This window comes from Saccharomycodes ludwigii, chromosome VII (assembly GCF_020623625.1).
Source record: "Saccharomycodes ludwigii strain NBRC 1722 chromosome VII, whole genome shotgun sequence".
Lineage (NCBI taxonomy): Eukaryota > Fungi > Ascomycota > Saccharomycetes > Saccharomycodales > Saccharomycodaceae > Saccharomycodes > Saccharomycodes ludwigii.
In genome coordinates this window covers 759,588-781,252 of record NC_060206.1, presented here as the reverse complement: position 1 = coordinate 781,252, position 21,665 = coordinate 759,588, and the positions used below count along the sequence as shown (strand labels likewise).

The following is a 21,665-nucleotide window of genomic DNA, read 5'->3' as shown; positions in this document are numbered from 1 at the left end:
GCTTGCAAAGACACACGTAATTGAACCACTTTTTACACATTTCATTCTTTTCATCTGAAAATTTAAACTGGGAATTTTTGTTTTTTTCTTCTGTTTTCCAAAAAAATATTAAAATCAATTCATTACACACACACAAAAAAAAAAAAAAAAAAAGGATATAAATATAAACGTAAATCTGAAACACAGATCACAAACCACTTTTACTTTCTAGCCAAAATATAAAAAGTTCCCCATTCAACTCTTAACTTAGTATCATCAGTCCAACCAAATTCTTCTTTCAACTCGCCAACAAACATATCAGCAATATTTTTCCCTTCTCCTCCATATTTTTGTTGCCAATTGTGGTAAGCACTCCAACTATACAAATATTTTCTAAAATCAGCCATGGTATAGTCATCTCTAGCAATTTGGAAAGCAGTCTTTTTGTTACTTTTCATTGGAACATAGTCAATTTTAATCACGTCTGAGAAAAGATCAGTTGGTAACTTAATATCCCTGCAAAAATTCCTCAAATATGATTTACCAGGCTGTTGCCAGCATGGGCCCATGTACCTATCATCGTCAAAAACAAATTTCTCATAAATTTCGTTTGCCTTTGGATAATCAAGAAACCTTGGTTCGACATAAGCCCAAATAGCCAACGTGCCATTAGTTTTCAAAACTTTATAAGCTTCCTTGAAGAACTTGTCTGTATCAAACCAATGAATGGCTTCTGCACAAGTGATTAAATCAACTGAATCTGGTGGAAGAACAGAGCTCAGGTTTTCAGCTTTACAACACAAAAATTTTATAGTTTTGTCAGTGTTTTTTTGTTCAAATTCTTTTTTTAGTTCGTTAGCTGGTTCTAACATCTTACTTGAAGGATCGGTACCGACAACATGATGGAAGTATTTCAATAAAGGGAAAGTTCCAATACCAGTACCACAACCAACGTCAACTGCAGTTTCTCTTTCACCCTTATGATATGAAAGAATGGCGTTATATAAAGATTCAGGGTATGTTGGTCTGTTATCCTTGTAATGTTTTGAATCAAACTTTTGGTCTGCAAATGTAGACATTTTCTTTTTTTATTTTTTTTTTGAGGTTTTGTTAATATAGTGACAACTATGTAGTTTTTTTTCCTTAACAAAAGTGTAGGGTTTCAAAGTAGGGGATACATTTCATCAACAATAATCCACAGTAGATATCTTTTGGCCTTACTCCTTTTATATAATTAAATTACGAGGAATGGTCTTAAGATACAAAACAAATCTTAAAGTTTAGGAGCGATTATTTTTTTATTTTTAAGGGGTAAGATCAGATTTTCCTTGGCAGTTTTCGTCGGTACTGGCAGAACAAAAAGGTTCCGTTTGTTTACATAGATATATACCGTTTTATTATCTCAGTAATTCACAATTGTTGGTGTAGTTTATATGATTTGTTGCCGTGCCACCATGTGATTTGTAGTAGATTTACACTCTAAACAAATAAGCTTGTACCTCTCTCCCTTTTTTAATGTTCATGTACGTCGTTTATTTTAGAATAAACACACAAGACGAGTACCCCTATATCGGTTGCTATCCGAACAACGCATATCCGTACATTTCGTACTTTTGCTTTTAAAAAGTATATTAAAAAAAAATATGATTCTTTCACGTTACTCACATTTTAATACTATTATTTTTTTCATAACAAACGAGGTTATATAAAAAAAGAGGTAATAAATCTAATTTAATCATAAAAAACAAAAGACTAACAAATTTCTTTTTTTTTTTAATATTTTTTTTAGATAAGTGATTTGAAGTGCAAAAAAGAATACACTAGAAATCATTTCACCGCATTAAAAATCTTGCACAATACTTATTAAGAATGGCAGTTCATTAACACACACGTACATAATATTATATATACCAGTATATAAATCTATATTTCAATGTTTCAATGGAACAACTAATCTCTTGAAAGACCCCTCTTCTCTGCATTTTTCTTGGTGAATACCCATCAATCTTTGGGCTTCTAATGGGTCTTCCACTTCGTTGGGTTCTGGCCATGACAAATATTCATTGGTGTAATTGGACTTGTAATCCAATGGCAAAATCTCCAATCTCTTACCGTACCCAGTAACTTTTTTCCAATCACGATGCACATTGTACAAAGAACTGGAAAAGTAAGCAAAACATCTTTGGTATTGTTTGTAAGCCAAATCAGTATTCAATTGTGGCTTCAAATCTGTATATGTAGCCCAAGATTGTTCTGGGTGGTTCAAAACATCATCAGTGGCCTTTTTAATGGCAATCAAAAACTTTCTAACTTTGTCTCCATTCTTGGCCAAAAATTCATCATTACAAATGTACAAAATAGTACAGAAACAGCAACAACCCAAACAAGCCAACTTGTCAATTCTCAACATTTGAACATCAGTAACTGGTCTGCCCTGCTTTTTGCAGTATTCTTCCAATTCCACTTGTTGAATACATTCAATACCAATACCAGCATGAATCTTGCCCTCGATGATATATTTGGCAACATTCATACCACATCTAACAGCAGTGTAGTCGTTTGGTGTCATACCATAATGCTTGGTCAATTCGTCCAATTGGATCTTACCAAATTCACCAACATAACCAATCTTTTTACCCTTCAAAGATTGGAAATCTTCAGTGATACCGCTGCCTTTCAAGTACAATAACCCAGTGAATGGTTCGTCTAACAAAGAGGCAACAGAAGTAACAGGGAACCCTCTAGCTTTAGCGGCCAAAGTGTGAATCATAGCTTTCAAACCCATGTCGACTTTACCAGACCCAATTAATTCAGTTACATCGGATGGATTGCTTGGTTCCAAAATAGCAATATCTAAGCCTTGCTCTTTGAAGTATCCCTTGGTTTGAGCCAAATAAATTGGAATGTGGTATGCAGCAGTTTGCCAGTTAAGTAAAAAGGTGATTTTATCAGTGGTCATTTTGTTCTTGTTTGTTCTTGTTTGTTGATCTTTGTGTTTTTAGAAAGAAAAGGAAAGGAAAGCAAATATCTTGATGATAATTATCCATGGCCTTTATATACGTTTCATTTTACATTTTTATTTGTTCATTTCCTCCCCTGTTGAGTAGAAGTATTCAAAAAATAAAAGAACGTGGATTATAAATCTTTGTATTCTGAATTTATAAGCTATGCCTTAGAGGTATGTGTGCCTTATTACTGGATATTATTTTTTGTTAGCATGTTTGTAAAGATGTCTAGTTTATTATTCAAATGTTTAAGGTAATTTTTTTTCTTATGTTTTTTTTTTTTATTAGGCGCAGAAAAAAAAATATAAAATTGTGTTGCATAATATTTTGATGTTGTAGGAAAAACCTAAATATACAAAGGAGAATGAATATTTTTTCTTCAAAGTATTTGAAAAAGGTTAATAACAGAGCATAAGAGAATATACATGATATACTTTAATATATTGACAAAGTTAGTTGTTTTTTAGTCACTTTTTATATGTAAAGATACACTTGTTTGAATATTATTATAAGGCTATAAGAATAAAATAAACTATTAGCAGATTCAAACCTTTTTCATCAATCTCTTAGCAAAAAAAAAAGGGTTTGATACATTGCGGTTCGTTAGAATCATAATACTGTACCAAAATCTTATTCTTAATATTTAAAATAAGATTTATTGGATTAAATTGGATATAGATTTTTATTCACTTGTTTATTTATAAAAATAATAACAAACACCCTAAAAAAGGGCAAAGTAAATGTCATTTTTTACAAGCGATAACCCCGTTAAGCACATGCTTAAAATATATTAAATTCTTATTCTTTCTTTTTCACAAAAATTTAGAAAATACTCGATTCTAAAAAAATAAACAAACTCTATTTAGATCCCATATACATAACTTGTTGGATATCTTGACATGTATCATCTATAATCATTGTATGTTTGTAAGAAAACAGACTTCCATCCTTATAAGTACCTATTATAATCAAACAATTGGAATAGCCAGAACTTTAAACAGCAATAATATAATATACAGGATTACCATCAGTCATGTAAACATATTATTTTCAGTTTCTCCATAACCAGCTTAAAATTAACAACAATTTGAAGATTCATTTATTTGTTAAGTTTCCATTCTATTAAAACTTTTCAATACATTTGTTGCATATTTATATATAATTAGATCAGGTTTCTTCATAGTAGTATTTTCCAAAATAATAATACCATCTATTAGCCCATATTAATTTGCAAACAACTTCTATATAGATCTGTTATTATGTGTATATCTGCACTCAAATCTCTTAAATTTGTAAAAACAAATATGATATCAAAAGGTCTAATAAACAGATCACAGAATTTATTACTGGTACTACAGTGATAATCTTGCAACCACTGATAAAAAAAAAAAAAAAAAAAAAAAATGAATGCATCAACTCAATCCTAAAAAGCAACCAATTTAAACCCCACGCATAAATATCTTGCTATAATATAGCAAAAAGCACCACCTAGCATCAGCATTGTAGCAAAAATTATAAAATTATTATAATCTGAAAGCGATGGGTCATTCCCAATTATGGCACCACATATTGGAATAATAGGTAAAGTTAGAACTGCTTGTATCAGATAAGTAGTAGAGTATCTTTTCCCAAAGTCAACAGTTTTAGATATTTTACCAATTAATGGAGGGGTCAAACTCATAATACCGCCACTAGAAACCCCATACAGACATGAATATGCCCATAAACACTTGCTATTACCACCAAATGGTAACCAAATAGCAAAGTTAAATACAGTACACATAATAACCATAACAATTATAACATTAAATCCTCCAAAAAAGTGATCAGAAAGATATCCTGGTAAAACACGGCCCACTATACTGAAAACATTGATCATCGTAAGCAAAACATAAGAAGTCTCTTCTGAATTACCTTTAAAAATAGCATAAGATGCAAAATAAGTGGAAGCAGCCGTTAAAGAACTTTCAGCAAGAGACACTCCTAATGAAGTAAATAAAAATTTGTAATCCAATAAATATCTCCAGTTAAAACAGGAGGTTATGTACCAACGCACACACTGTCTTCTTGATTCGAATGGTTTCTTCAAATGGCGGGCATCTTTATTATCGATAGGTCGTTCTTTACTTAAGCACATATAGCATAATAAACAACCTAAACTAATGAATCCTAAAATCCTTATAGCCCATTCAAAGCCTAATTCCACAAACAATTTTCGTAGCATAATTGGAAAGATAATCCCACCTATAGACCCTCCTAATAATGCTATGCTAGTAGCTGTAGACCGTTTTTTGTAAAACCAAGTAGTAACAGAACTCATAGAAATAGTGGCCATAAATCCAGTAGCAACGCCACAACAAACCCCAAAGGATAAAATAAAATGCCAAATTTTCGTAGAATTTGCCATTGCCATTATTCCACCAACAAATAATATAGTCACCAAAATGCCTGGAATCCTGCCTCCGTTCCTATCAAAATAGGCACCAACTAAAACGCTGCTAGCAAAACAAATAGTTAAATATGAAGAGAAAATCCAAGAAATATTGGAAGCCTTGACACCAGCTAATTGTTGATTACTGATATAACTTTGAATTGCACCTAAACTGTTAAACACACCAAATACAGGCACTAGCCCGCAAAATGTCCCGAATAGAGAAGTATATGCCTCGAATCCACCATCTGGGAACTCTGATATATCTTCTTGAATGGATGACTCTTGGGTTTGTTGATAATCATATTGCTTGTAATCCTGGTACGCAGACAAGGGTTTTATGGCAGTTGAATATGATTTAGGCTCAGTGTCGTTTATTATAAAGGTCCTTAAACTGGAAGAAATATCTTGCAATTGAATATCTGTCATACAAATTGAGCAATAGATGCGCACTATTATCTTTTATAAAAAATATATTAGTTTATTAGGTTATCTGTACATATAGTATTCACAACATTGTTACAATAGCTGAAAAGGGAGGGGAAAAAAAAATTCTGGTTAGCACAATTCCAAAGTTTAGTTCAAAAATCTAGTTTTTTTTTTTTTTTTTTTTTTTTTCATATTTTGGTATGAAGTGAAATTTAAACATTTGGGATAAAGAAAGAACAAAAAAAAAAAAATATCTTCGGTTTAAAACATTTCCTAAAAAAACATTCGGACACAGCCATTTTCGGTAAATTTCATTATCAATATGTTTTTTTTAGTAGAGTTTTAGCGTGCTTAGCAACGATATCGTGTATTATGTTATCATTTCGTACGTCATACAGAGGGGAAAAAAAACAGGTGTTTATTCCAATAGCTGATGATCCACATCTGTCCGATTTTCAAGATCATAAAAAATAATAATAATATTCTAGTTCGAATAATTTTTTTTTTTTTTTTTTTCTCACAAGATTCAAAACAAAGACAAGGAAAATCAAGAATCAAACAACAATGAGCTGTAAAACTGCATTTGTTACCGGCGGATCTCAAGGTATTGGTGCTGCCATTGCCATTACTTTGGCTAGTAAAGGTTTTCAAGTCGCTATTGGTTCTAGAAATGAGGCTAAAGCTCAAAATGTTTTAAAGGCCATAAAAGAAGTTTCAAGTCCTGAAGCCAAGGATCCTATTTTTGTTAATGTGGATGTTTCCGATAAAGAATCTGTAAACAAAGCAGTTGATGAAGTGGCCAAATATTTTGGTTCCTTTGATGTTATGATTAACAATGCAGGCATTGCTAAAGTTCACAAATTGCTTGATGTAGATGCCAAAGAGTTTGATCAAGTTATGGATGTTAATGTTAAGGGGGTATTGTATGGTATGCAAGCCGCTGCAAAAAAAATGATTGAGCTAAACAGGAAAGGCGATTATGGTAATGTTATCACACAGGAAAATCAACCAAAAAAACTAACTGGTAAGATTATTAATTGTTGCAGCATTGGTGGGAATGTTCCAATGCCAATGATGTCTGCATATACTGTTAGCAAATACGCTGTAAAGGGGTTAACTGCCGTAGGTGCCAAAGAGTTTGCACCATATGGTATTACAGTGAACGCTTATGCTCCAGGCCCAGTCTTGACACCAATGTGGGATGATTTGGATGCACAACTAGCATCTATGAATGGTTTGGGTCCAGGTGAAAACTTGAAAGCCTTTATTGAGTCTATTGCTTTGAAACGTGGTGCTAATGCACAAGATATTGCTAATTTGGTTGGATTTCTGGCTAGCGATGCATCTGATTATATTACTGGCCAAAACTATGTGGTTGATGGTGGCTTAACTTGTTCTTAATAAAAGAATTCTTTTTTTTTTTTTTCGTATTTAAACCATTATGTATTATATATGTATTACAGAGGGGGAAAAAAAATAATAATAGTAGTAATAAATTATAGCAAAAATAACTACTTTTCATTTTCAAAATTCTTGATTTTTTCACTAACAGGGTCAATAGCAGGTGTAATTTGTTGTCCTGCATCAACGGCATCATAAAAATCAATTTGTGCAGCATCATCGTTCAAGAATTGATTTCTTTCCTCTTCAAAATATTCAACGTTAATAAAAGTTTCATACCAGTTTTTATCACCCAACTTGGATCCAGGCACAGGGAAAAAATAACACAAAATCAAGTATAGTAAAAATGATACAAAGTATCCTACCAAATAGTTCAAATAATACAAATAAATTGCACCTTGAGGTACATATATATTATTTCCTACATCACCAATAAAACCAGGCATATTTGGAACGATACCACCCAAGTAGGCAGCTAATGCTCTCCAATTTAAACCAAACCTATTTGAATACATGTAAATACTTTTTTTTTGATCACCAGTGTATAGTTGTAGTAGATCAACATACCCTCTACGCACAACATAGTAATCGCAACAAATAACACCTGCAATGGAGGAAAGGAAAACGGCATAAGCGCTCAATGCATCGGTAAACTTGCTAGAAGAGGCCATCAAATTCCAAGGGCAAATACACAAGGCTAGAAGTGCACAAACATATCCACCTCTTCTAATAGATATAAACCTAGGCAACAAAGCTGTCATATCTGTACCAGCAGATAAAGAGTTCGCACTGATATTGGTACCTAATTGGGCAACACAAAAAACAAAACTGATCAAAAAAACCCCGGCTCTGTCACCCCTGGTAAATCCATCATCCAAAAACTTTTGTAACACATCGACAGGAGACCAATAATTAACCCCATAAAGCTTGTAAGCTGCAGAAGTGACAATTATACCAATCAAGGATGTCACACTGAAAAAAAATGGAATTGAAAACAATTGGGACCATGTAGCACTCTTGGGTGTAACAGAAAATCTTGAAAAATCGGGAGCATTAGCAATCAAAGTAGCAAAATTTGCAATGGAATTTAGAACGCCTCTTACAAAAGCCCAGCCGTGATCTTTGGTGGATAAGTGATCAACGCCATTTAAAGAAGTCAAAGCAATTTCGCCATGTGATTTAACCAATGCCCAAATTAAAAACCCAAAGGCAGCAAAGGGGACCAAACATGCCTTGACAGTAAACAAGTGACGAATCTGATGTGGGTGGATATAAATGAATGGTAATTCACAAACCCAAAAGATAAAAAAGCACATGAATTGATAAGTTGTTGTATTGGGACTGTTAATATGGTTATGTATTCTTTCTGGCAAATCATTACCAAAAATACTTTGGAGCATCAACGAAACCGGTTCCATTCCCAAATATGTTTGGCACGAATACCAAATAACACTTAAAACAATTCTATTAATAACAGGCCATAATGAGAAAAAAATACCAAAAGATATACGAGCACTAACTGGGAAGGAAATGTGGTAATTAGAACCTATTTTAGCACTTAATACAACAAAACAAGCAGTCAAAAAATAACCAACCCAAACAGTCAACCAAGCCTCCCACCATTTAAGCCCCCATTGCAAACCAGTGGAGGCAATTTGCCATGTATTGATGTTAAAACAATCAGCAATCCAGAAATAAACGTAATTGAACCAAGACCATTTTCTACGTGCCTGCTCAACAGGTCTCAAATCATGATTGTACAAAAATGAATCACGAACGCTTCTGTCATGGTCACTATTGTCTAACTCAAGTGCATAAATAAGTTTTTTATACCAAGGAAGTTCAGTAGTTTCGCTTCCTAGAGTTGAAACTTCATCTTGCTGGGTAGAAGAAAATGGAATTGCTCCTCCTTTTTTTATCTCCAAAGCATTTTCATCGGGAAACCCTTCAGCTGGTTCGTTATCATCTTGAGTTTTGAATGTATTTTTCAGTCTATGTGTTATAAAAGACATGGTTGTGGAGTGTTTTAGTATTGTAGTGTTGTTGAGTTTTTTTTTTTTTTTATTTTATTATATTATATATATAAATATATGTAACATTGTTTAGACTTGGAATTAAAAAAAATCAAAAACAAGTAAGCTTTTAAGAAGGTATAAGATGTCATTTATATATCCGATTTTTTTTTTGAAAACAATAAATTTTAATCTTATTCTATTTTCTTATTCCATCCTATTCTAGATTATAAAAACAAAAGAAGGCACTGGCATCGTGATAATTGAACTTAAATATTTATTAAACAATAGACACAGTAATAATAACAGTAAGTGGAATAAATATACATTGTATTTGTTATCAGACGCTGTTATCTTGTAGAGCCATCAATCAAAAACAGATAAAAAAAAAAAAAAAGATATTTTTAATGGCCTTAAAGAGGGCTTCGTAGAAAATTAAGCCCTTTTTTCTAAATTTTGTATGTGGGGGAATTGCTATCTTTTTATGGACCAAAGAAATTTAGCGCCATTAAAAAAAAAGGAAAAAAAAAAAAAAAAAATAAAAAAAAAAAACGCAAATTTACATCCGGATGATTCCGAAATATACCCTCGTTTAATATGAAGCTTCTATGAATATTTTTACACTGGCAATAATGATCGATATTAGCATCTGTGAAGAAATACCAAAACATTCAATAAACTGATCAACCTCACTGATTCTTGAAGCAAACTTATGTTACATTCCACTAAAGCCAGCACATACTAGAATATCATTTTTACTTTTCAACTTTTCTACATTAACCTTTTGAATCCTATCAACAATTTTGTCAAATAATTTAGGATCATGTAAGTCTAAACTCTGAACTTCTGAAGAAGCTGTTCCTTTCCAAATACTTGGTAAAAACTTTTCAATAATTTCATTCTTGGTTAATATATCACAAACAGTTTTATTTAACCAAGCTAGGCGTTCCTTATTTGAAGTAATTATACAAAATGTCTTATTTTGTAATAGGAAATAATGGAAAATAATGTAACGCTTATTTTATGAGTGTTCTCTTGAATTGCTTTCCCCTGAAATATAGATACCAATTAGTAATTTTTTTTTAAAAAAAGAACAGCAAATAAGCAATAATATTATAATTCTTATAGTGATAGTAATCTTTAGATTTGATTATTATCTGCTACTGACTATCAAATGAAAGTTAGGAAAAGTCATAAATGCAAAGTTCATACAAAGAAAAGGGATACAAGTGAAGATAACTAGATATTTTTATTAGATAACCTAAGACTAACAATTGAATCTTTTAGTAATATTTTATAGATTGAATTGTACGTAATGTAATAATTACTAACTATCTTGTTCTACCTTTATTAATACTTTTTTTATTTTTATTGTTAATTAATCTGATAATAAATTTCCCATTTTTTATGATAATGCAGACAAAAAAGATTTAACATTAAATAATAGTAGTGGTGTTCCTATAAATTTAATATTAACACTCTATATACGACCTTACTTATTTGTAGTTTGTTAAAAAAAAAAAAAGGGAATGTCTTGTTTAAATCTTATCTTTTTTTTTTTTTTTTTTTTTTTTTTTTTTTAGATCTCGCTTCAATAAGAGGTAAAAAAAGCCTTAGTTCGGTATTTTGACATCCAAATTTGCATTTTTTTTTTGTTTCAAATAAAAAGAAATAGCATATCTTACCAAGTAGATTAAAAAAAAAGCTAAAAAAGTAAATAAAAGTCATTTATAATATAATATATATTTTAAATTCAGTTCATTTTCATCATTTTCTTTAAGGTCTAATCAATGATATTTAATTTTTCTACAGTAGCGAATAACAAAGCTATGCGCCAGTGTATCCTATAAAACTGTGTAAGATAGCTTTTTTTTTATTAAATACGTATATTAACAAAATAATTAGCAAATAAGATATCTTAATTCAATAAAAAACATATCCATAAAAATTAATCAACCGGATTAATGTATTTGAATTATTTTTATTGACACGTATCGTTATTAACACATTTTTTTTTTTTTTTTGTTGCTCCTTTTTTTAATACTATTTATAACTACATAATTATGTAAGAAATTTCTAATTAATATATACTATAGATATGTCTTTTTGCTGAATTAAGTTTAATTTGTGAATTTTCACTAAACAAGTTCATATAGATAGTCAATATAACATTACTGCTAATTTTACTAACAATAATTTATTTTTAATCAAATTAATACTATTCATTTAATTCCTCATTGGAATTTACTTCCACTACATTAGATATTAACTAACAAGAGTACAGATTATTTTTGCATGTGATCAATTATCTGAATGTATCTATCAAATATGGAGTATAACTAGAAGCAGTTCTTTAATAATAATAATAAAAGCTTATATAAAGTATTTTTTTTTTTTTCTAGGATATATTTTTGAGACTATGTTTAAATAGTGAATTAAATTAAACAACAAAATATAATTATTGTACACTTAGTATTTGTTGTTTCAATATATAAGTGGGGGTATATTTCAGGCAGCATATTTAAGGTTCAATTTGAACAAGCAAACAGAAATATAAATACAATTTATGATACACAAAAGATCGCAAAGCTAAATTTAAAAATATATTAATTAGACTATTTTTTTTTTATCTAATTATATGGTTAGCAATCATCTAAGAAGAAGCACAAAAAAAAAAATACAAATTAGTTTATAAGTGACAATATCATGTGACTTTACAATTGAATCAGAGAATATTCTAAGTATTCAGTAACAATAATAAGAATACTTTATAATTGATCTCATCTCAGCAAATATATATATATATTTGCAGTTTGCCTGTGCTATGGGAAATTTTAATTTCTGAATAAAACAAATGCATTTAAAGAAATTTGGGAAGGAAAAAAAGCGACATTCTGCCAAGCTGTTATATTAATAACTGTTTAATTTTTTAACAATTGAAGCTACTCACATTGTAAGACATAAAAGAGTATCTTTTTTTTTCAATTGATTAGTTGTCTAATAGCACTTACGATCATCGATAACGGTTGAAAATCTTTTAAAAAAGGAATGATAATTTTACACGGTTAAAAAATATACGCGAGGAAAGCATTTTTACACGGTTGTTTGCTTGATTTTCAAAGCAAAAAGTGGCTTAAAAACAAACGTCTGTGTATCTTTTCGGTAATATATATTTAATAGTCATAATTATTAGTCATTTTTTTATTTTATTTTGGCATAAAACAAATCTTATATCTTATCTTAATTAACATCTAATAATTTAAAAAAATTTTACTCAAAAATTTATATACATTTTTCACAAAGTTTCAAACAATTTTTAAATAAAACAAATACTATAAAAGAACAGATAGTAAACTTGCTTCTTAAAGTCAATATTAGTAAAAAAATGAAATATATATATATATATCAAACTTTTAGTTGTTAGTTCTCGTTGTGTCACTGCCTTTTTTTTTTCTCGCGTTTTCTAAAATAAAACAAAGTAACTATTAATACTGATACATCATGTTGAGAAATAATATCTCCAAATTATTTGCTAGAGACAAGCATAGCATAGCATCCTTAATCAGAACAATAAGCACCGCATCATTAGATGCTTCTAAAGTTAAAATTACAAACGTTTCAACTCCATCTAAGCCAAAACCAAATGACCAATTGGTTTTTGGTAGAACTTTTACCGACCACATGTTAACCATTGAATGGACTGAAGAAAAGGGATGGGATGCTCCAATAATCAAACCATATGGTAACTTGTCTTTGGATCCATCCACTTGTGTTTTCCACTACGCTTTTGAATTATTTGAAGGTTTGAAAGCTTACAGAACTCCTGACAACAAAATTACCATGTTTAGACCAGACAAAAACATGCAAAGAATGAACAAGAGTGCCGCCAGAATTTGTTTGCCAACTTTTGAATCTGATGAATTGATCAAATTAATTGGTAAATTAATTGAACAAGATAAACATTTGGTTCCTCAAGGCCAAGGTTACTCTTTGTATATCCGTCCTACTATGATAGGTACCAGTGAAAGTGTAGGTGTTAGATATCCAGATAAGGCCTTGTTGTATGTTATCTGTTCTCCAGTCGGTCCTTACTACAAGACTGGTTTCAAAGCCGTTAGATTAGAAGCTACTGATTATGCTACCAGAGCTTGGCCAGGTGGTGTTGGTGACAAAAAGTTGGGTGCCAATTATGCTCCATGCATCTTGCCTCAATTGCAAGCCGCCAAGAGAGGTTACCAACAAAACTTGTGGTTATTTGGTCCAGAAAAACATATCACTGAAGTTGGTACAATGAACGTTTTTTTCGTTTTTAAGGATGAAAAAACTGGTAAGAAAGAATTGGTTACTGCCCCATTAGATGGTACTATTTTAGAAGGTGTCACCAGAGATTCCATTTTGAACTTGGCCAGAGAAAAATTGGATCCAAAAGAATGGATTATTTCCGAACGTTACTACAGTATCAACGAAGTTGCTGAAAAGGCTGAAAAGAATGAATTATTAGAAGCATTTGGTGCTGGTACTGCTGCTGTTGTTTCTCCAATTAAAGAAATTGGATGGAATGGTAAAGATATTAAAGTTCCTTTATTGCCAGGTGAACAATCTGGTCAATTAACCAAGGATATTGCCAAATGGATTGCTGATATTCAATATGGCAGAGTTGAGCATGGTAAATGGAGTAGAGTTGTTGCTGATTTAGATTGAAACGCTAATCAGATAATTTAGTAGTACCATATGTATATGTAAATATATATAGGCTGTAGAAAACTGTTATTTATTACTTATCATTTGAAAAAATTATTAATAACTTGGTCATTTTTTGTTTTAAGTAGCTTATATGAAAGATGATGTTAAGCGAAAAATTAAAAAATGACTTTTACTCAATAATTAAAGCTGAAAGGGGGAAATGGGAACGAGTATGGAAATCTCGATATTTTTTTTTTTTTAAGTATATCTAAAAAATTTCCATATAAGGAAATAATCTTGAGACGAACGCAGAAACAAACGCACAAATTAAATATGGTGGTCAAAAGACCGCGTCGAATTACTGGATATAGCAACGTGTATCTTTTAAACGGACATTTAATAATGAATCCGATAAGTTACGGATTAATAATCAAGACATTTCCGGAGTGCACTGGTCCGTGGATTGGAGCGATTAGTAAATAAGTAAACACACAATTTACATTGCTACACAACTTCATTTAATATAAAGAACTGCATCTTTCAAGTAGTAATTGAAAATGGATATTTCAGTTTAGTCGAAGCATACCAATGACAAAAAAAAAAAAAAAAAAAAGGTGTGGGGAATAAAGATGGGGGACAAAGTATAAACCATAAGGGATTCATAAACCTATATCAGATTTTTTAATAGCAAGCCAAATTTAATTTTAACCATTGGTTATTTATTGAAGTCTTAAAAATTGCAATCTTACGACATAACTTTCAGAAGGGGAAAAAGTCAACACCAATGTTCCACATTTTTTAATATTTCCTAACCATTTTGATTTGTGCTAAATCTTCAATGGGTACGTATTATTTTTTAATACGTTCAAAAATATCTTTATTGAAATAAATGAGGGGATATTAACCACACTATTTAATAATAAAGTTTGAACAAAAAGGGCCATAAAGAGCAGGGAATGTGTTTGTTATGCCCTGAATCTTGTTTATTCCCCTTTTTTTTCTTTTTACTTTGAGCATTTGTTTCATTTTACGGGGGAAAAAAAAAAAAAAGAATGTATTATTTTTTTTATACGATTTTTGTTTAAAAATAAGTCATGGTAAAAAAAAAACTGGGTGCCCTTCTCTTAAACTTCTACTTTCGTAGGTATCTTTGTATAGATGGTATCTTTGTATAGATGGTATCACTATATGTAGTTAGGCCATATTATTTACAAAAAAGTAGGAAAAAAAAGTAAGAGTAAGGAGAGAAGTACTAAATCTATTAACACGCATATTATATCCTGAAAATTTAAATGAAGGGGGGGGAGGGGTAATTGTTTTTAAAAGTTCAACAACTTTTTAACTGTAGTAAACCTCATTTGTTATTCGATCCCTCATCTTTATAAAAAAAAAAAAAATATTATGGAGGTAAAGATTAACATACAGGTGACTCACATAAAACATAAATATTCAGGGCTTTGTTACACTGGGCTTTTTTGGGGGTAATTTTCTTACATCTTTTTATTGAAAAAAAAAAAAAAAAAAAAAAAAAAAAAAGTCTTGGGTTTTTCTAACTGAATGGGAAAAATTTTTCTCTTCTGACTTCGAAAGAATGCTAAATTCAACAATAAAAATATAAGAGGCTGTAAAATGTGACTTGGCAGTAAAAACAGTTTGTCCAATTCGTCATTTCATGTTATTTATTTTTCGTTTTAGGCATTTATCTCCTGTCTAATAAAAAATATATAAATGCAGCATTTTAATTGCTAAACTGAATATAATTAAAAAATATTTATCTTTTCAATCGTGTTTAGATTCTTCATTACACCGAGTAAAAATAAAAAATAAAAAACAAGACACAAAAACAACAACAACGAAAGATAATAATACGCACCAATGAAAGTAAATGGTTTCTTATTGACATCCCTACTTGGATGTTCTATTGCAACTGCCTCAAGCAATCGGCCGTTAATTCACTTAACACCTGAAAAAGGTTGGATGAATGATCCTAATGGGTTGTTTTATGATCGCGCGGACGATGTCTGGCATGCATATTACCAATTTAATCCGAACTCTACTGTTTGGGCTGAGCCCATTAGTTGGGGTCACTCTATTTCCAAAGATCTAAGTACTTGGGAGGAGAAGGGCATTGCTATTGCTTCGAATGACACCAACTCTGGGATTTATACAGGCTCTGTTGTAATCGATAGGAACAATACTTCAGGATTCTTCAACTCTTCTATTGCAAACGAAAAAAGGATTGTTGCCATTTACACCTACAACACTCCAACCAGTGAAACTCAAGAAGTTGCCTATTCTTTGGATGGCGGGTTGACCTTTAAAAAGTACTCTGGCAATCCTGTTATTAACATCAATTCAACCCAATTTAGAGATCCAAAAGTGTTTTGGTATCAGCCTAGTCAAACTTGGGTCATGGCTGTTGCCCAATCTCAAAAATATTCTGTTCATTTTTACAACTCAAAGGACCTAAAGAAATGGACCCTAGTTAGCGAATTTAAACAACACGGTATACTAGGTTATCAGTATGAAACACCAAACTTGGTGCAGGTTCCTATCGTTGACAGCACCAATTCAACGAAAACATCAAAGTGGGTTTTGTTTGTTTCCGTTAACCCTGGTGCATTAATTGGTGGTTCTTTTGTTCAATACTTTGTTGGTGATTTTGATGGCAAACAGTTTACTCCTGTTTCCAATGCTACGCAGATTTTAGATTATGGTAAAGATTATTATGCTTTCCAAATCGTTGATAATACCCCTTCGGATGAAGTCATCGGTATGGCTTGGGCCTCTAATTGGCAATACTGTGCCAATGTGCCTACAAGCCCTTGGAGGAGCTCATTTTCTTTGGCCAGAAATTTTACCTTGCAATATGCCAACACCAATCCAGAGTCAGAGGTTTTGCAACTAATATCTACCCCAATATACAATGGTTTGGCCAAGAATGGTACCTCTTATCATTTGCAAAATCAATCTTTGGAAACAAACAGTAGTCTAACCTTTGACCTTTCTGGTGCCTCGAATTTTACCACTGGTCTTTTTGATTTTGAATTAACTTTTTCTAGCAATTCAAGTGCTTTTGGGAACGCTGATTTTGCCGCCTTGGATATTTATTTAAAGGGTGTCAACACCACTGAATATTTGAGATTGGGATTTGAGGGTAACGCAAAAGCTGTTTATTTAGATAGATCTCACACTAACGTGAACTTTGTTGAGAGGAATCCTCTTTTCTCAGGCCAGGTCTCTGTGGATATTGTTCCTGCTGAAACTTTGTCTGATACGGTTAGTGTTTACAAAATCCAAGGTATTGTTGACAGAAATATTCTAGAACTTTACATTAACGATGGACAATTTGTTTCTACAAACACATTTTTCTTTAGTGATGGTAATTACATAAATACTATCGATATCAGTACAGAGGTTAATAAAACTTTCAAGCTTATCGATTTTCAAGCTGCCCAATACTCCACCTGATTCATAGTACGTAGCTGATTTATATATTTTAATTGTTTATACACTGGTATAAGAATTCTTCCTTATATACACTTATTTTTCTGCATCTTCTCCTAGCTCTTCAACGAGTACTTCGTAGCCTTGTATCTCCAAATACTTTTGAATATCTTCAAGCTTGCTCACAGGGCAACTAACAAAAACAGAACCCCTTTCTACCATAAACATTGGCAACAGATATTTGTTTGTAACACGTACCAAATCATTAATCGTGACATTTTTCAAATTGGTCAAGATCTTTTGATTGCAATCTGGACTGTTTTTATACCAAACGGTATTAAGATAGTTGCGTAACGCAGCAGAAATATACGAATCATCAGATGCTAACTCATCCACAGATAGACTTACAGCCCCTTTAACTAAAAGCGGATCAAAAGTACTGGCACCAGTTGAATAATCTTTTATGATCTTACGACCAACTTCATAACATTTAATTACATCATTACTCCCATATATTGAATATCCAATGTTTCCCTCGTCCATATTACGGAAAATATAGACACATTGAGCTAATCCTGGATCAGAAATATCTTTCTCCAGTGGGCCTCCCCCGCAAAGGAGATAGTTAGCTGCCAAAGTAACGGCTGCATAATCTGGATGTTCATAATCGAGATCAAAATTGGTTAGGACCTTCATATATGATAAGTCAGGTTCCTGTGTGGTGATAATAAACGATTTGTAGCCTAAGTTAGAGCCAAATGCTGATAACGCCTCTTTTAAAGTGGGTACTGGTGGAATTTCCTTGAGTTGTTTACTATTAGCGATAACAGGTGCAAAATATTTTGTCCATGGCTCAAAAATCCCAGAAGACCCAATTTTTTCTATATCACCAAGTATTAAGATATGTGAATTGGTCATATTTTCTGTCAAATCGTGTCTGAATTGATTTAAACAAGGCAATATCTTAGTTTCAAAACACCCATTTTCAATATTTTTTAACACATCTTTCAGAAAACTGCTTGAGTATAACATATTGCTGTCTTTCATCAATGTTTTTTTTTCCTCAAATAAATATTTATTGATAATAAACTCTAAAGTTTCAAACCCGTGTAATTTACATGTTTCTACCTTTGACAATAAATTGTCCAGTAAAATTTTTAAACGTGATTCATCAAATACCATATCGAATAAGGCATGTTTAATCCATTTAATAGCACTGTCATATTCACTAACTTTAGCAACAACATTAACATTTAAAAAATCAGCGAAAACTTGTATACCACTTGAAATAGAAACTTCTAAACTGGGAATAACAGAGAAATCAATAGTCTCATTTTTTAACATAGAAAGAACGTGATCAGAGGATAAAACTTTACCATCCTCCAATTTCATTGGCATATTGAAGAGTTCAGAAAACATATAAGTGTAAGGGAATAATTCTCTATTTTGAATATTTCGAATGTTTAACAACAAATTGACTTCAATGAATTGAGATGGAAACTGTTCCAAATGCATAAAAAATGGGAAATTTTTTGGTTTTGCTTTTAAAATGTCGTTGGTTAACTTATCACTTAGATCATTATTTGTATTTGAATCCAATACCGATATACCCCTGGTAGATACAAATCTTACAGTTTCATACGGTTCATCAACATAAAAAGTTTTTAATAAATCCGCTGGAATTGGCTTATCATTGGCTTTATTGGCTTGTTCTAGTTTTTTTTTTAGATTGACAATTTCCGAGGGACCTATTGATTCTTTTCTTTTTTCTAATAATTTTTCCTTGTCCTCATTATTAGTATTTTTTTCACTTGGTTTACCTAACAAAATGATTGGTTTGTTTTCCACAAACCAATGTTCAAGTAATTTCTGCCATTGTTGTTGATCCCATTTTGATAACGTGGAAAAGGTGTTTAAACTTCCAATGCATTGTTTTAATGTTTCGCCAGTAATGTCAGAAACGTAAAGAAAATCTGGAACACAATATTCTAACAAAGTGTGATCTGTATATTTTTCAAATTTCAATAAATAATCACATTTCTGTTTTTCTAAAACATTCTTTATCTGCTTGAGATTAACTTTATGCTCAGACAAAATTTGTAGAATACGAGTTTTAGCTAATTGTAACTTTTCAGTTGGAACCCCACGGAAATCTAAATTGACGATGGTGCGATAAAAGTCATCAGTCCAATACTCAACCTCATTAGATAATGGACCTTCAATTTCAATAAGTTCTCTGTAGAAAACAGATAATGATCCTTCAGTTAAATATTCCATCAAAATATCAATAGCCAAAATTTGCATGGCATTTTCATATTTTTCAGTGATCCAGGAAAAGGAGATCACACCTAGAGATTCATCTAATTCTGGAAGTTCTACAGTAGCTTCCTTAGCGGTAGTGCCATTGAATCTTGGGATTAAGGTTGCAGCAGCCGCAGTGTCAACAAAGGGCTGTCTTTTTTTGATTTTAATTTCAGGCAATTTATTGTCAAAGTTTGTAACAATATCTAGTAGTTCTTGTTCTGGAACATTACCAGTAATAAGTAAACATATATTATCGGAAGAATACATCTCTTTGTGAAATTTCCTAACAGTATCATTTGTTAAATTACGTAAATTCTTAGTTAAACTGTTTGTTTTTAATTCATACTTACTATTATCATCAAAAATTAGATCACGTTTTGCCGAATTCATACAAAACCAACCCTGAGATTCCAAGTGTTGTAAAAGTTCATAAAATGAACCTTTGTCCTCCAAGCTGTCGGGATCTATGTGGTGGATCGCTGTGTAAAAAGCTTCGTCGGTTAAAGTTGGATTGAATAGATGATCTACATAAACCGGTAATATTTTTTTAAATCCTTCCCAACCAGTACTGCTTAAAGAATAAATGACGTGATCAGCAGAGTCCCATGTATTAATATCACACATACACCTATTCCCAGCTGTTTTTAGAAAACCTTTATAGGGATATTTTTTAGATCCATAAAAAATTAAATGTTGTAAGGCACTAGAACAATTAGAATCATTCATTATCCCATCATATACAACAAAATATCCATTTATTGAGGTGAAAGTCTTTGATTGAAGATATATCAGCTGCAATCTTGTTCGTGAAGAGACATACTTGTTTAAAGTGTAATCAGGTGCGTAATCAAAGTTAAAAGACAATAATTTAGTAAACGTCATTGGTAGCCTGTGTTTGGAGAGGTGATGGTTTTTTTTATAAACAAATTTCCAATGAAGTCAAATTTAACATTAAGCTCCTTATATATATATATATTGCTGTAAAAGCTTATTAATGATTGTCATATTCTACTAGGGAGAGGGGGATGAAGAGTTTGTCAAATTTCCTAATTTTTCGCAAGGATTCAATATTAATATGAAAAAGAGGAGCATGGAGGGAAGCAGCATATGTTGAGAAGAGTAGAATCTAAAATTTGGTTTAAAACTATGCACCAATAAAAAAGAGGTTACATATATTTGCTCAAACATTGTCTTGAGAAGAAAAATTTTTTTTTTTAAAAATAGGGAGATTTTTATTCATTTAATTTGGCTATTAGATTAATTTATTTATTTATTTTTTTTTTAAAGCGGACATTAAAAATTGTTGTCAGATAATTTTATATCGGAATTTAGACTTCCTCGGCCTACATTTTTTTTTTTTTTTTTTTCTTTTTTTCTTTTCTTTTTTTCTTTTCTTTTTTTCTTTTGTTGTTAAGATGAAAAATGTTAAAATAAAGTGGATTTTTAAACAAGAAAATAAAAATAAAAATAAAAAAATGAATACCGTGAAACAGTCATTTCGATATGTAGCAATTAATTGCTCAAATTTAATTATTATTTTTTCAAATTAGAAAGGGATGAAATTACTATTTTTGATATTTATAATTAATAAAATAAATCTTAAAGTAGTATTTAAATATTCCGTGCCATTTCTTTCTTTTCTCATCATTTGCTAATTTAACGGCTGAAAAAAAAAAAAAAATTACGTAAATGATTTACAAGCTTGCGCTCCATGAAATACGTAGGTAATACTAACAAACTACGTAAGTATCTAAGAGATTTCTTTTTTTTGGAATAAAGGGGTTCTTCCACGTAGCAAATTACGTGTAATTCACATTATAATTTAAAATAATACAAAAAAAAAAGTTATCAAGATCTTACTGTAAATTCTTGCAGTGTAGATTATCATAAAAAAAAAAAATCTTAGTTGAAAGTTTTATTCTAAATTATAAAAGAGCGCTTTATACCTTCATTAATCTCAACTCCTGCCGGTTG

At 31.1% G+C, this 21,665-nt stretch overlaps 8 protein-coding genes across 8 annotated transcripts; 3 read left to right on the top strand and 5 right to left on the bottom strand.

The window, feature by feature from the left end:
- Window positions 1-200: 200 nt before the first annotated feature.
- Window positions 201-1,058, bottom strand: SCDLUD_005331 (class I SAM-dependent methyltransferase; the record flags this gene model as incomplete). Its single annotated transcript, XM_046081640.1, has 1 exon — window positions 201-1,058. The coding sequence occupies one exon, from the start codon at window positions 1,056-1,058 to the stop codon at window positions 201-203; it is 858 nt and encodes a 285-aa protein (XP_045932917.1).
- Window positions 1,059-1,909: 851 nt separating this feature from the next.
- Window positions 1,910-2,938, bottom strand: SCDLUD_005330 (NMT1/THI5 family protein; the record flags this gene model as incomplete). The annotated part of the gene is made up of 1 exon (XM_046081486.1): window positions 1,910-2,938. The coding sequence occupies one exon, from the start codon at window positions 2,936-2,938 to the stop codon at window positions 1,910-1,912; it is 1,029 nt and encodes a 342-aa protein (XP_045932916.1).
- A 1,469-nt stretch (window positions 2,939-4,407) lies between these two features.
- On the bottom strand, window positions 4,408-5,844 carry SCDLUD_005329 (MCT family MFS transporter; the record flags this gene model as incomplete). Its single annotated transcript, XM_046081485.1, has 1 exon — window positions 4,408-5,844. One exon carries the CDS (start codon window positions 5,842-5,844, stop codon window positions 4,408-4,410), a length of 1,437 nt encoding a protein of 478 aa, XP_045932915.1.
- Window positions 5,845-6,408: 564 nt separating this feature from the next.
- On the top strand, window positions 6,409-7,245 carry SCDLUD_005328 (uncharacterized protein; the record flags this gene model as incomplete). Its single annotated transcript, XM_046081484.1, has 1 exon — window positions 6,409-7,245. The coding sequence occupies one exon, from the start codon at window positions 6,409-6,411 to the stop codon at window positions 7,243-7,245; it is 837 nt and encodes a 278-aa protein (XP_045932914.1).
- A 110-nt stretch (window positions 7,246-7,355) lies between these two features.
- Window positions 7,356-9,257, bottom strand: SCDLUD_005327 (nucleobase cation symporter-1 family protein; the record flags this gene model as incomplete). Its single annotated transcript, XM_046081246.1, has 1 exon — window positions 7,356-9,257. One exon carries the CDS (start codon window positions 9,255-9,257, stop codon window positions 7,356-7,358), a length of 1,902 nt encoding a protein of 633 aa, XP_045932913.1.
- Window positions 9,258-12,758: 3,501 nt separating this feature from the next.
- Window positions 12,759-13,958, top strand: SCDLUD_005326 (uncharacterized protein; the record flags this gene model as incomplete). The annotated part of the gene is made up of 1 exon (XM_046081245.1): window positions 12,759-13,958. The coding sequence occupies one exon, from the start codon at window positions 12,759-12,761 to the stop codon at window positions 13,956-13,958; it is 1,200 nt and encodes a 399-aa protein (XP_045932912.1).
- Window positions 13,959-15,815: 1,857 nt separating this feature from the next.
- Window positions 15,816-17,411, top strand: SUC2 (beta-fructofuranosidase SUC2; the record flags this gene model as incomplete). The annotated part of the gene is made up of 1 exon (XM_046081244.1): window positions 15,816-17,411. One exon carries the CDS (start codon window positions 15,816-15,818, stop codon window positions 17,409-17,411), a length of 1,596 nt encoding a protein of 531 aa, XP_045932911.1.
- Window positions 17,412-17,483: 72 nt separating this feature from the next.
- On the bottom strand, window positions 17,484-20,573 carry SCDLUD_005324 (uncharacterized protein; the record flags this gene model as incomplete). The annotated part of the gene is made up of 1 exon (XM_046081243.1): window positions 17,484-20,573. One exon carries the CDS (start codon window positions 20,571-20,573, stop codon window positions 17,484-17,486), a length of 3,090 nt encoding a protein of 1,029 aa, XP_045932910.1.
- Between the last annotated feature and the right edge of the window lie 1,092 nt (window positions 20,574-21,665).